At 43.4% G+C, this 12483-nt stretch overlaps 1 protein-coding gene across 3 annotated transcripts; it reads right to left on the minus strand.

Moving 5' to 3' along the window:
* Nucleotides 1-6055: 6055 nt before the first annotated feature.
* rhbdd1 (rhomboid domain containing 1) lies at nt 6056-11166 on the minus strand. Of its 3 annotated transcripts, none has more exons than XM_084559291.1 (8): nt 10932-11166; nt 10469-10633; nt 10062-10341; nt 9778-9910; nt 9388-9476; nt 9001-9066; nt 8403-8546; nt 6056-8287 (listed from the first exon to the last, which is right to left on the minus strand). In XM_084559291.1, the coding sequence occupies exons 2-8, from the start codon at nt 10619-10621 to the stop codon at nt 8181-8183; spliced, it is 972 nt and encodes a 323-aa protein (XP_084415417.1). In that variant the 5' UTR covers nt 10622-10633; nt 10932-11166; the 3' UTR covers nt 6056-8180. The 3 variants fall into 3 exon arrangements, with proteins under 3 accessions (XP_084415417.1, XP_084415416.1, XP_084415415.1); XM_084559290.1 differs by having other exon boundaries at nt 10469-10647; XM_084559289.1 differs by having other exon boundaries at nt 10469-11166.
* Nucleotides 11167-12483: the final 1317 nt, after the last annotated feature.

Below are 12483 nucleotides of genomic sequence, written 5' to 3' on the forward strand. Positions count from 1 at the left end.
GGATAGCATAAAAATGCAGAGAATAAATCACGGGCAGTTATGAAACTAGAACTCATTGTTCTCAAATAGGCAGAGAAATTCAGAGGGTGCCTGTTTGGTTCCAAGTTCACTGTAACGACAGATACGAAACCCTCTGTGTCACATGCAGCGAAACGAGGCGCTATTGAACAACGTTGGGTTGTCCAGGTTCACTTTTGAGGTGCGCTACCACCGTGGTTGACGTAATATTGCGTCAGACACCCTTTCCAGATGGCCACTGGCAGGGGAGCACCAGAGAGATGATGAAGAATTTGATGGACGTGTATCAGTTTGCAATGTGGTCAAAAGAAGAAGAGCTTTAGAGCCAGACTTGGTTGGCGCAGGTGTTGTGTAAGGTGAGGCAGGCTCGTGTCCCAGCAGTTAAACATGATAGTCATTCTACTGACTCCCAGGGTAACACTCTGACTTCACCGATTTACTCTAAACGATGCCACAAGAGCGTACTCACCAAGTCGTCACAGCCCAAGGTACGTGCCACCAGAAAGCGTTTCGTAGCTTCTAGAAGTCTAGAGTTCAAACCGGGCTTGCATGGATGAGAAAACGTTTTGATTGTTTATGAGGTCTTCACCAAATTTACTTTGATACTCATGGAGGCACGTTTCCCGGGACAAAGTCCTGTTCCAGGATGTTATTTGAACTTCATCACATCATATCTCCAGGAGGCAATGAAGGATTAGAGCAAGTCATAAACTGTGAAAGTAATGTATTTTATGTGTTTACTAAGAAAAGACACCGGCACCCAGAGTCTGCACCTTCCATTACGTACTTTGGATGATTAGCTTAAGCTCTGAGTGCTTTGCGTCAGCCAAAACACCAAAATACTGTATAACCATGGATACATCAGACTTGACTGAGAGAGTTATAGTACATACAGTGTGTATTTAAGGACTGTACTTACCTTTTAGATTAATATTTAGTTTGAGTTTCTGTGTCTTCTATGGACAAATGACAATTTACGTTTTTTTCGTTCAGAATAAAACCTGAACAATTTTTTATTTTAGAAAGTTGCTAAATTGCATCTTTTTGCAGAAATATCTCAAAGTCTAATGTAGGTGAACTAGGGCCGACTGGGGCCTTTCTGTGTGGAGTTTTCATGTTCTCCCGGTGTCTGCGTGGGCTCTGGGTGAGCTCTAGGTGGGCTCTGGGTGGGCTGGGTACTCCAGCTTCCTCCCACCGTCCAAAGACATGCTGGTTAGGGTCATTGGTGATTGTAAATTGGCCACAGGTGTGTGTGTGTGAATAACTGTCTGTCTCTCTATGTTAGCCCTGTGATAGACTGGAGACCTGTCCACGGTGTACCCCACCTCTCGCCCCAAGACTCCAGCTCCATCCCCCCATGACCCACCAGAGGACAGAGGACGGTTACAGAAAATGAATGAATAAATGTAGGTAAACTAAAATATATCTTCTTCTGCGTGGTGGACCAAGAATAGAACCCTGTGGTACTTCATGTTTATATGCAAAGGCTGACTTTATGGATCTATAGCACCGGTGGTAGTGCAGGTGCTGTATATTGGGGAGGTAATGCAGTGAAACACTTTACTGTACTTCCTTTCACGGCATTAAACTGTGCAAGTTTATGCAGAAATGGGTCACCCAGATAGCTGGTATGAATCAAGGAGCTTGGTAGCTCTGCAGCTTACTGAGAGACATGCCAACTCTGATCTACAGGCAACCCACAAGGAGAGAGATAGTCTGAGTGTGTATATATGTGTGTGTGTGTGTGTGTTTGGTTTGTGTGTGAGGCTGAGAGAAAAAAAAAAGAGGTATAGCGAGATCAAAACCAACGCTAGATTGTGTGAGACGAATCAAGAGACAAACAGAAAGAAACATCAAGGGGAGAGACGAGAGAGAGCATCACCGAGAGGCATGCAGGGAGCCAAAGATGCAGAGAGAGGAAAAAAAGGGGGGAAAGGAGAGTTTTAGAAAAGGTGGGAGGAGAGCGCAGACACTGGGGAGGAATCGAAATTCAAAGGGAGAAAAATTCCTAAAGCAGGAGAGAGAGTCACGCCGAGATGCAGGAGAGAACAAAGGAGAGAAATGTAAGAGGGAGAGATTGTGTGACAGCAGCGCAGAAGACAACGGGCTGAGGAAGGAGTGTAAGAGTAGATCTGACTTGATGTTTGTTGAAGGGTGAACGTGATAGTCTCGGCTCCAGCACCCTCGTCAACCCCTCACGCTGCTGTAGTGAATCTAGTCCAGTAGTGGACGGTGGGCGCCTGAAGTTGAACCGAATGCCACCGCTGGAGGAGACTTCAGGGATCCAGTCTATTCAGTGTTTGTGTTTCCGTTATCTTCCTAGCTATCTTTAGAGCGCACGCCACATTTTCCAGAGGAAAAAAAAAAAACAGCTGCTCTTAACGGTGCAATTAATTGGAGGTTATACAAAACAAACATGGGCTGGCACTGAGATATAACACTGAACAAACAGAATACAAGCACTCTGCACAGGAGATTGTTTGGAAAATACACACATATTTCACATGCCTGATCCATTAGTCTGATGCACTATATTGGTTTCAGTGCTTACAGTAGATAAAAAAGGTTTTTTAATGACAATAAAAAAAGAAATATGTAATTTTTTTTTAAAGCAATGCATGTGATGGTTTGGGGGCTGGTCTGGTCTAGGTGGGTGCTACATGTCTAAGTAACATCCACACCAATGGTCTAAAAGTTTCCCATCAGAACATTTAATTGTCACAAGATGGTCAGTGTTATTTACTTCCCCAGTCATAATGTTGTGGCTGATCAGTGTAGTTACTAAATAACACTGTAAATATGTAAATGTTTTTTTGGCCTTTTCTTAAAAATAGATGCACATCATTGCAGTTTCATCTTAAGCCCTACTAACATGGGACTAGTAATACCTAGTGACATGTCTGTAATTTGTAAAGTACCAACCATATAACTCCAAACAGAGATCCTGTCAGAATACTGGACCATTGCATATCAGTTGGGGTGTGTTTTTAGGTTTTGTTTCAAATCCGATTTTTTTTTTTCTGCGTGTGGAAACATGCACATTAAGGAAGCCGTGGCTGCACAGGACAGAGAGACCCAACCACGCCAAAGACTAGCAAGAGACCATCAGCAGAGTAAAACCCTAAAGGCGGATGACATAAAGACACATTTATACGTTTTGTTTCATTTTATTGAATCGAATAAAGTAATTAAAGTTGGTAAGACGCGTGGTGCTGTAAATACTTACCTCTGATGTGAAGTGGGGTTGAAGCAGAAGGCAGCAGAGCTTTGATGTCATATCAGGGGTTAAAGTCAGCAGTAAAACACTGAGAGTGTAGGGCGGCCATTTCTAACTGACACGATGTCCCCAGGTAATGCCAGTCCCCTGCAAATAGGGCTTTAGGCCACAAGGCAAATGACACGAGGAGGCGTTAACGTGATTTAGCATTTTCTTTGGTTGACATTTAAGCTCTAGATGGATTGTCAAGGTCGCACAAGGCAAGTATGAGAAAAGTTCACTCTATGCAAAGAGGAGGATTTTAAAAATCAAATACACACAATGACACACACTCGCTGGGGTTTCACTTATTTATTTATTTATTTATTTTTTTAAAGATGGTTCTTTGAAACATTTTCAGTTCTCACATGTGCATGACCTTTGGGGCACTGAATGAATGAAGCTTAATCATTTTCCAGTTTAGGTTTTGTTAATGGACGGCACAGCGGTGTGGTGGTTAGCACTGATGCCTCACAGCAAGAACGTTCACTCATTCATTCATCTTCTGTAACCGCTTGTTCCTGTGAAGGGTCGTGGGGTCTGCTGGAGCCTATCCCAGCTGTCATCGGGCGAGAAGGCGGGGTACACCCTGGACAGGTCTCCAGTCTATTGCAGGGCTAACACAGAGAGACAGACAACCATTCACACTCACACCTACGGACAATTTAGAATCACCAATGAACCTAACCAGCATGTCTTTGGACGGTGGGAGGAAGCTGGAGAACCTGGAGAGAACCCACACAGACACAGGGAGAACATGCAGCAAGAAGGTTCCGGGTTCTAATCCATGGGCCGTCTGGGCCTTTCTGTGAGGAGTTTGCATGTTCTCCCTGTGTCTGCGTGGGTTCTCTCCGGGTACTCCGGCTTCCTCCCACCGTTCCTAACCCTGCAATAGACTGGAGACATGTCCAGGATGTACCCCGCCTCTCGCCCGATGACAGCTGGGATAGGCTCCAACCCAGAAAATGAATGAGTGTTTTGTTTGTGCAGTTTTCTATTGAATTATTATTCTGCATTATCTCATCTGAAATCTATGTGCATATCCTGCCCTGTCCTATTAAACCCTAAGCACTAACATTGCTAGTGAGTTTATTATTGCTAAGAGTTTATTATTATTCCAGCTGATTAGAAGAGATCTATCATTGTGAACAGTGAAGGTTGATGAGATCCTGCTGTGGACCAGGGAAGAAGAGGAAGAAAGTCAAAGCAAGTTAACTGAGGAAGGCTGGGGGTGGTCTGGGAGTGATTTCACCAGATTATCCTATAAATAGCGTGGCGAGTTTCCTAAGTCATCAGTCCCAGTATGTAGCTCTGGCACACGAGTGATTTAACTGTTCTAAAAATGAGCCTTGCACCTCTCCACTGGTTAATACCGTCCTCCACGAGACGTTATGAGCTGCTGAACAGGATCTGAGTATGATGAAGTTAATCACTGCGCTGTGGGGAGAGGAGCGATCCAAAACCGAGGCTCGGGTCTTGTTTCATTTATGCCGTGGCACATTTAGCGTCCCCGTGGGAGTCCATTGTGATCTCAGCTGGCTCTGGCAGACGCAAAGACAAATTGACCTTCACGATGGATTGACTGGAGAGGGTGGGTGTATTTTTCTAAGTGATCGGAGCGGGAGAGCAGCATGTGGTAGTGGGGTGCTGCTCCTCGGTTCGGCTCAGCCAGAGAGAGCTGAGGGGTATTTTAGGTCAGTCATGACCAAGTGTTTATCCCACCTACATGTCTCAGTGTTTGGTTAATGGTGTCTTCAAAGTCACCATGCAGGAAGGATGACGTTGTAATCGAACAGTCTCAACACAAAGACGAGCTAAAGGCCGACAAGCAGATCCAGTGGCAGTGATCCGATGTCTAAAGAAAAGGCTTGAGTCAGAAGCATCTGGTTCTGCTGCTGAACCTCTTTATCACCCTAAAAGGTCAGCTGAACTCAGCCTGCATGTGTGAAGCAGGAGGGGAGCGCTTCTCACAGTTTTATCTCTAACGCTCAGTGACGGCGTCGCAGCAGGTGGAGTTCTTCACAGGACCAATCAGTTGCATCCGTTTCACAGAGGCGGTGTGATGCGACGTGACGAACGGAGACGGAACTTCCCCCGACGCGCGCCGACACGGAAAAAGACGCGAAAACCACCGACATGCCAAGAGCTGCCTTTAATGCGCGCCCATGCCGCAGACGAGACGAGACCGCGGCGGCAGCATCTGCCGTGCAGCGTGTGTCATCCACCGTCCCCATCCTGTCATCCCCTCCGTCACTCCACAGCCTCCCCCATTCATGTTCTGCCAGGCCCCTGCGCTCCACTCGGCTCCCACGCTCCCCTTGGCAGCGACCATGCAAGCTGTCAAACACATCCCATGTCAAAATAGTTCACACCTCCACCCGCTGTGACTTTGAGCCGGGACATCCGACACCCAACCTTTGACCTCTTCTCCTGCTGGAGAAGCCAACATCAGGGGACAGGAGTTAGATTTCCATTAAATCTACAGCGACAGGGTTTTAGACGCATGTGTGGTGATGTGCTGGGCTTCTTGGCTCTAATTTAAGCTGTCCTACTTCCCATCATGCCTCAGGGCTTTGGGGGAATCACAGCCACCAATGTACTTCTTAGAAGTTGCTTTGTAACTTTGCTTACAGACAGCATCACTAAGGTTAGAGCTGTACGGTGATGTTAAACAAGGAAATTCTGCAGGACCTAAGGGTTTACTGAAAATTACACGTGGAGGAACTGAGCCATGAGTTTACAGGTGGACGACTGGTCAGCATTAATTAACTCAAACACAGGTGCAGTACAAAAGAACGTTTATTACACATGTGCTATTACACAGCCCCATATTGACCCTTTGAAGATCCTTTTCATTGACCTTCGTACTGATAAAACAGATATTCATGTCAGTTTGGTTTTATCCTTTTACTAGTCAGGTAATAAAAGTGCCCACCAGGCTGGCTACTCATTCACAGCTTGTGGAAGATAAGGGACAGTTTAAGAGATAATAATTACAGTGGTGTGAAAAAGTGTTTGCCCCCTCTGTTAAAACATAACATAACTGTGGTTTATCACACCTGAGTTCGATTTCTCTAGCCACACCCAGGTCTGATTACTGTCACACGTGTTCTCAATCAAGAAATCACTTAAATAGGACCTGCCTGACAAAGTGAAGCAGACCGAAAGATCCTCAAAAGCTAGACATCATGCTGAGATCTAAAGAAATTTAGGAACAAATGAGAATGAAAGTAACTGAGATCTGTCAGTCTGGGAAAGGTTGTAAAGCCATTTCTAAGGCTTTGGGACTCCAGCGAACCACAGTGAGAGCCATTATCCACAAATGGAACAGTGGTGAACTTTCCCAGGGGTGGCCAGCCGACCAAAATGACCCCAAGAGCACAAGAGCGCAGCGACGACTCATCCAAGACGTCACAAAAGACCTCACAACAACATCCAAAGAACTGCAGGCCTCACTTGCCTCAGTTAAGGTCAGTGTTCATGACTCCACCATAAGAAAGAGACTGGACCAAAATGGCCTGCAGACGAAAACCACTGCTGAGCTAAATGAACGTAAAGGCTCGTCTCAGTTTTGCCAGAAAACATCTTAATGATCCCTAAGACTTTTGGGAAAATCTGCGGACTGACGAGATACTTTTTGGAAGGTGTGTGTCCCATTATATCTGGCGTAAAAGTAACACTGCATTGCAGAAACAGAACATCATACCAACAGTAAAATATGGTGGTGGTAGTGTGATGGTCTGGGGCTGTTTTGCTACTTCAGGATCTGGAAGACCGTGATAAATAGAGCCATGAATTCTTCCGTCTACCAAAAAATCCTGAAGGAGAATTTCCGACCATCTGTTTGACTTCAAGCTGAAGCAAACTTGGGTTCTGCAGCAGGACATTGATCCAAAACACACCAGCACCGGCTGAAGAAAAAACTAGATGAAGACTTTGGAGTGGCCCGGTCAAAGTCCTGACCTGAATCCTACTGTCATGCTGTGGAATGACCTTTTAAAAAGGTGGTTCATGTGGATGAATTACAACAATTCTGCAAAGACGAGTGGGCCAAAATTCCTCCACAGCGCTGGAAAAGACTCGTTGCAAGTTATCGCAAGTGCTTGATTGCAGTTGTTGCTGCTAGGGTGGCCCAGCCAGTTATTAGGTTTAGGGGGCAATCACTTTCACACAGGGCCGTGTAGGTTTGGATTTTGTTTTTGCTTAATAATAAAAGCCATTTTAAAAACTGCATGTTGTGTTATTGGACTAATATTTAAATTAGTTTGATCTGAAAAATTTAAGTGTGACAAACAAGCAAAAAAATAAGACCTCAGTAAGGGGGCAAACACTTTTTCACATCCATGTATCCATTGATTGATCTCTTATATTTTGTTAAATGTCTCTCTTGTCTCATAATGTTTAAATGCCATTTAAACAAAATTTGAGAAGCTGTTATTGTGCCTGCGAAAATAGAAACAGAACATTATCATGCCAGGTTTGACAGGACTAAATACGGTAGTGACTGGAGTAGAGGAAGCAGATAGAACTTAATAATACTGAATATTATATGCCATAGAGTTTTAATTAAGTAAATAATCATGTTTTATCTTGAGCTTATGTAAGCAGAAAAACAAATGCATTAAAATTGCTTGTAACACGGCATTAAGACACTTTAATGTATACTCCCTATTTCAAAGGTAATATTATATCTCAATATCCCCTGAATCCAAAATCAGAGTAACATCCCATCGCTGAAGAGGCTCAAAGACGCCTTAACATTAAGGATCAGACTCTAAACGAGCTCATCACTGCCTCAGGCTGAGCAGTTATACCTCCTCATCCAGCCTATGGCATCAACGTTTGGACCAGACCCTCCTGAGTCTTGTCACCAATACATTGTCCTCTCCTCTCTCTGCCTGGCAATTCATCTGTCAAACCTCTGAAGTCTCCTCTGCCTGATTTCCTCAGCCGTCGTTTCCCCAGAGAGGTGGAAGCCATAAGGAGGAGGAGCTCTTCTCCAGTTGTCTCCACCTAAAAAAAACTAAATACAGTTAGATGTACATACAGACGCTCATCTAAGATCACTTTAAACTGGTAAAAGCTTCACTCCAGCCAGCATCCACCTATCTAAACCCTCCTCTCTCACCTCTTTCATTCAGACTGTTTCTGATGGCGGCATCCAGCTGCTCCTCCTCTGTCAGTCCACCTGTATAAGATGCTGTATGATGTGTTGTGTAACTTGGTGTGCTCTGATGATTGGCCGAGTATCTTTCACTAGTTCCTCTGAAGCCTAAACACACAAACACACACACACACATACAAACAAAATTAAGGCTGGTACATAGTGTATTCTTCTTATTATGTACAAAGAAAGAAGAAGAAAGAAAAGCCTCAAACCAACAACATCCAGGAGATTCAATCAGTACATTTGCATCTGTAGCACTCAGGCCCAAATTCATTGGTTCTTACTGAAGACATTAATCTTAAATAAATAAATATATATAGTGTATATATAGCACAGCAGGAAGGAATACCAATGACTAAGTTCAGCCATGATTTGATACACATCTGGTACGCAAGGAGTATTTCCAGTAGAAGTGCTAATGTGGGATTATCCCAAAAATCATGGATAGTTTGTGTGTTCATTTTAAGGACAACAAACTCAGGTTTAATCTCAAAGTCATGATCATATTCTGGAAGAGCGTCTGTATGCATACAATAACTTTCCCTCAGTGTGCTGATACCTGAAGTGCCTGAAGAGTTGAAGTATCCACTGGACCGTGAACTATGTCCACTTGATGTCACAAACTCTGGTGGAAACACAAACAAACAATCTTCAGTACAGATGTGTTATGCATCTTCATTTAAATATAAGCAGTGACTATAACATACACACACACAGTATGCCACTTTGCAAACCTAAACTGATGCAGTTTATAAAAATATGAGCTGCTGTGAGGTCAGAGAATTATTTAAATCACATCTGCTTCACTGAGCACGTGAAACATTTTAACGGTTCAGCATTTCTTTCCGTGATAAATTAATCTTTACAGTTTAAATCACCCAGAGAGCTTTTACAAAACTACAAGAGCCTAAGTCGAGTCAATAAAGCAAAACACACAAATCCAGACCTGCACATTCCTTCATGATGTTCTTCAGCGGTCCCTTGGTGTAGAGCAGACCCACCAGGATACCGGACAGGTGACCGACGAAAGAGGTCCTGAAGGAAGCAAAGCGCAGATTAAATGAGAGTCTAATGAAACACCGCCACTTAGTGGACATCCACAGCATCAACTCACATTTTAGTTTAGAAAGAGACTAGAACTAAAAGAAAAAGCATCGCCTGGGGTGAAGGAAATGCAGCCAGTAACTGGTCCTTTAAGAACAGGTTATCTCATTGAAGACTGAAGTGTAACCCCAGGCAGTGCTGGTGTTAACGCAGGTATGTCTGTAGTTCATCAGAGAAGTCAGTTCAGAAATGCCTTGAACTCTTTATTGACTTTATCTGATTCGTAACTCACCCAGGTGACGTTATGTGGATGAGCACTAACTCCACCCAGCTGGCATAGCGATTAGAAACAGGTAAACCCATCACGTAGGTCACACCTCCAGGGTTATAATGGTTGTTGAGCACCTTCAGAGCAAACAGCACACCTAGAAACAAAGTCACATTACCAACATGGGTTAGTTAATGTCACCGTTTAAGTGTGTTGTGGGATCAGATACGATATAAGTGGTTAAATCCCACATTCACCAGTGGAATATCAGCGGTTCTTGATTTTAGAAACAACAGAATAACTCATACCTGAGAAGCCAACAGCACACGTCATGCTGTAGGACTGATCCAGAGTGAGCTCTGTCAACAGAGCCTCCAACAGCAGATAGACCACCCCAGTGAGCAGAGAGAAGACTGACAGCAGGTAGAAGAACCAGCCTCCTCCCAGCTGCCGCTCCAGCCTGGTGCCTTTCCACAGGAAGGACGCCATGTTGAAATACAGATGCCAGTCGTCCGCGTGGTGGAGTGGGGACAGCAGGAGTCGTGTCCATTCTCCATACCAGTATGCTTGGTGGACACTCACACAGGTCTAGGGATATCAGAGGAAATTATGCTTCATTAGATATTTAGATATTTCACATTTTCACTACAACAACTTTGTTATTTATAAAACGATCCACTCTCTTTCTATTATTAGTGTTGTGTGAGCGTATTACCTGCATCAGCGGGGCAGCAGGGAAGAGGAAAAGGTATACGTTGAGAGCCAGGACACCCAGAGTGACAGGTGGGATGTTGTCGAGACCCACCTGAAACAACTGGGACGCCAGGAGCAGCAGGCCCAGATGGGACCCCCTCCGTCTGTTACGCATACTGCTAATAGCCTGAGGAGAGACGACTGGGGGGGTCATTAATCAGTCACTTCTGGTTTAACATAGATTTAACAAGTGACCTCAGTTTTATAAAACACAGGAAACAGACATTAACATAACAAACGTGTCTCTACTTAACCTAGACAGTTATCATATGTATAGATTAGTAACTGCAGCAAGAGCCAGTAGCCTAGCAACAAACGTTTATGTTAAGTTTCCTTTAAAAACAACACATTTTAATATGTATGCATAAAATAGTGTGGAAAAGGAACCGCGCCCACACCTCTGGAGACTTTTAGAGGAAACTTACTGTTAGTTCAGGCGATTGTTGAAGCACTTCCTCCTCCTGAGATGGATTTAGCTAATGCTACGGCTAGCGCAGGACTTTAAAGCTCACATGCAAGCGGGAGTTATGCTTTTATATGTCTCAGTCAGACGTCAGCAGCGAGTATTTGTCCGAGTTTCATCATTTCTAGAGCTCACTAGTAAGTACTCGGCGACAGTTGGTTGGACTGAGGAAGGAACGGGTCGGGAGTCACGTGACAATAACAAACGGACGTAGTTCGCGCAGCCGCAGTAGAGGCCTTCAAATTAAGAGCGCTCCAGGTTGACAGATATGTTGTTCTCTTCTCCGTAGATAAATAAACTTTTTTATATATATATATATATATACATGCTCCTGTAAACTCATCAGTTATTCAATCCTGCTTTCTCTCCCTGTTGTGTATTCCCTACTTATTTCCTAATTTGGGATCAAAGTGAAAATTATACAAGTCTTTTCTCACAGCATTATCGCTGAATCACTCTCTGTGTCCCACCCCCACTTCTGTGTCTCCAGTACACGTGGAGAAAAAACAGATAAAGTTTAGTTTTAGTTTTAAAAGATACAACTGGAAGAGTCAATTGTAGTATTGTGTGTATCTAGATATTTTTTTTACTGCTAGGCCCTCCTTGCAGGAATAATTTGTCTGTGTGCAATTTTTTTAATTCAGTCAGCTTAATTCCCATTTTATTTATACAGTGTTTTATATTCTATTGTTATACTTCATACTTTATATTATCTATTTTACTGTATTTCATTGTTTTCCACCGGACAATGACAACAAAACTTCTTATTCTTCTGTATATCATGTATTTTGAGGGTGGTTTATTGCCCCCAGTGGCCACAACTAGAAACTACAACACAACGTTATAATACAAAGACTTTACTCTTTAAATATTATCATTATTATTGTTATAAAAGGGTTTATTTGAATCATATTAAAATATGTTTAGTCATCCTTCAGTACTAATCGAAGAGTTGTTTTAATTAAAATGTTAATTTAATGGTTTCACGTCCACATATAGTGTTTACTGCCATCCAGTGGCCACACCGAGAAACTACATCATACTAGGAGTCAAGTTTATAGTTTCCAAATAAATCCAAAACTAAAAACTAAAACTATTGCATCACAATAATATAATTTAAACCGTATATTTTAAAATAATTACTGTTATTATAAATTATACGCAGTTAATATGTGGGCAGTTTTACTCACATTAAAGAAGTGATTGGCTGTTTGCGCCACATGATTCAGGTGGAGAGGTTAAACCCTCCCGCTTTCCCCGGTAATTGTTAACAGTCGTTTGCATCAATTGCCAACACCTGCGTCAGGTGTAGTAGCACACACCGTTTCCCAATTAATTATTCAGGAGCACAACTCGCGGATCAGCTTTCTCGTGTCAGAACCTGAAACCTCGCTATGGTTTTCCTCCAGATAAATGTTGCAGCCTGTAGACAGACCTCAGTCTCTCCGCATCTTTCCTGCCTCCAAATGTTAAACAAGGCAGAGCTGCTGGAGAGGCTGTTGCTATAGTAACAG

This window comes from Chelon labrosus (genome assembly GCF_963514085.1).
Source record: "Chelon labrosus genome assembly, chromosome: 13".
Classification (NCBI taxonomy): Eukaryota; Metazoa; Chordata; class Actinopteri; order Mugiliformes; family Mugilidae; genus Chelon; species Chelon labrosus.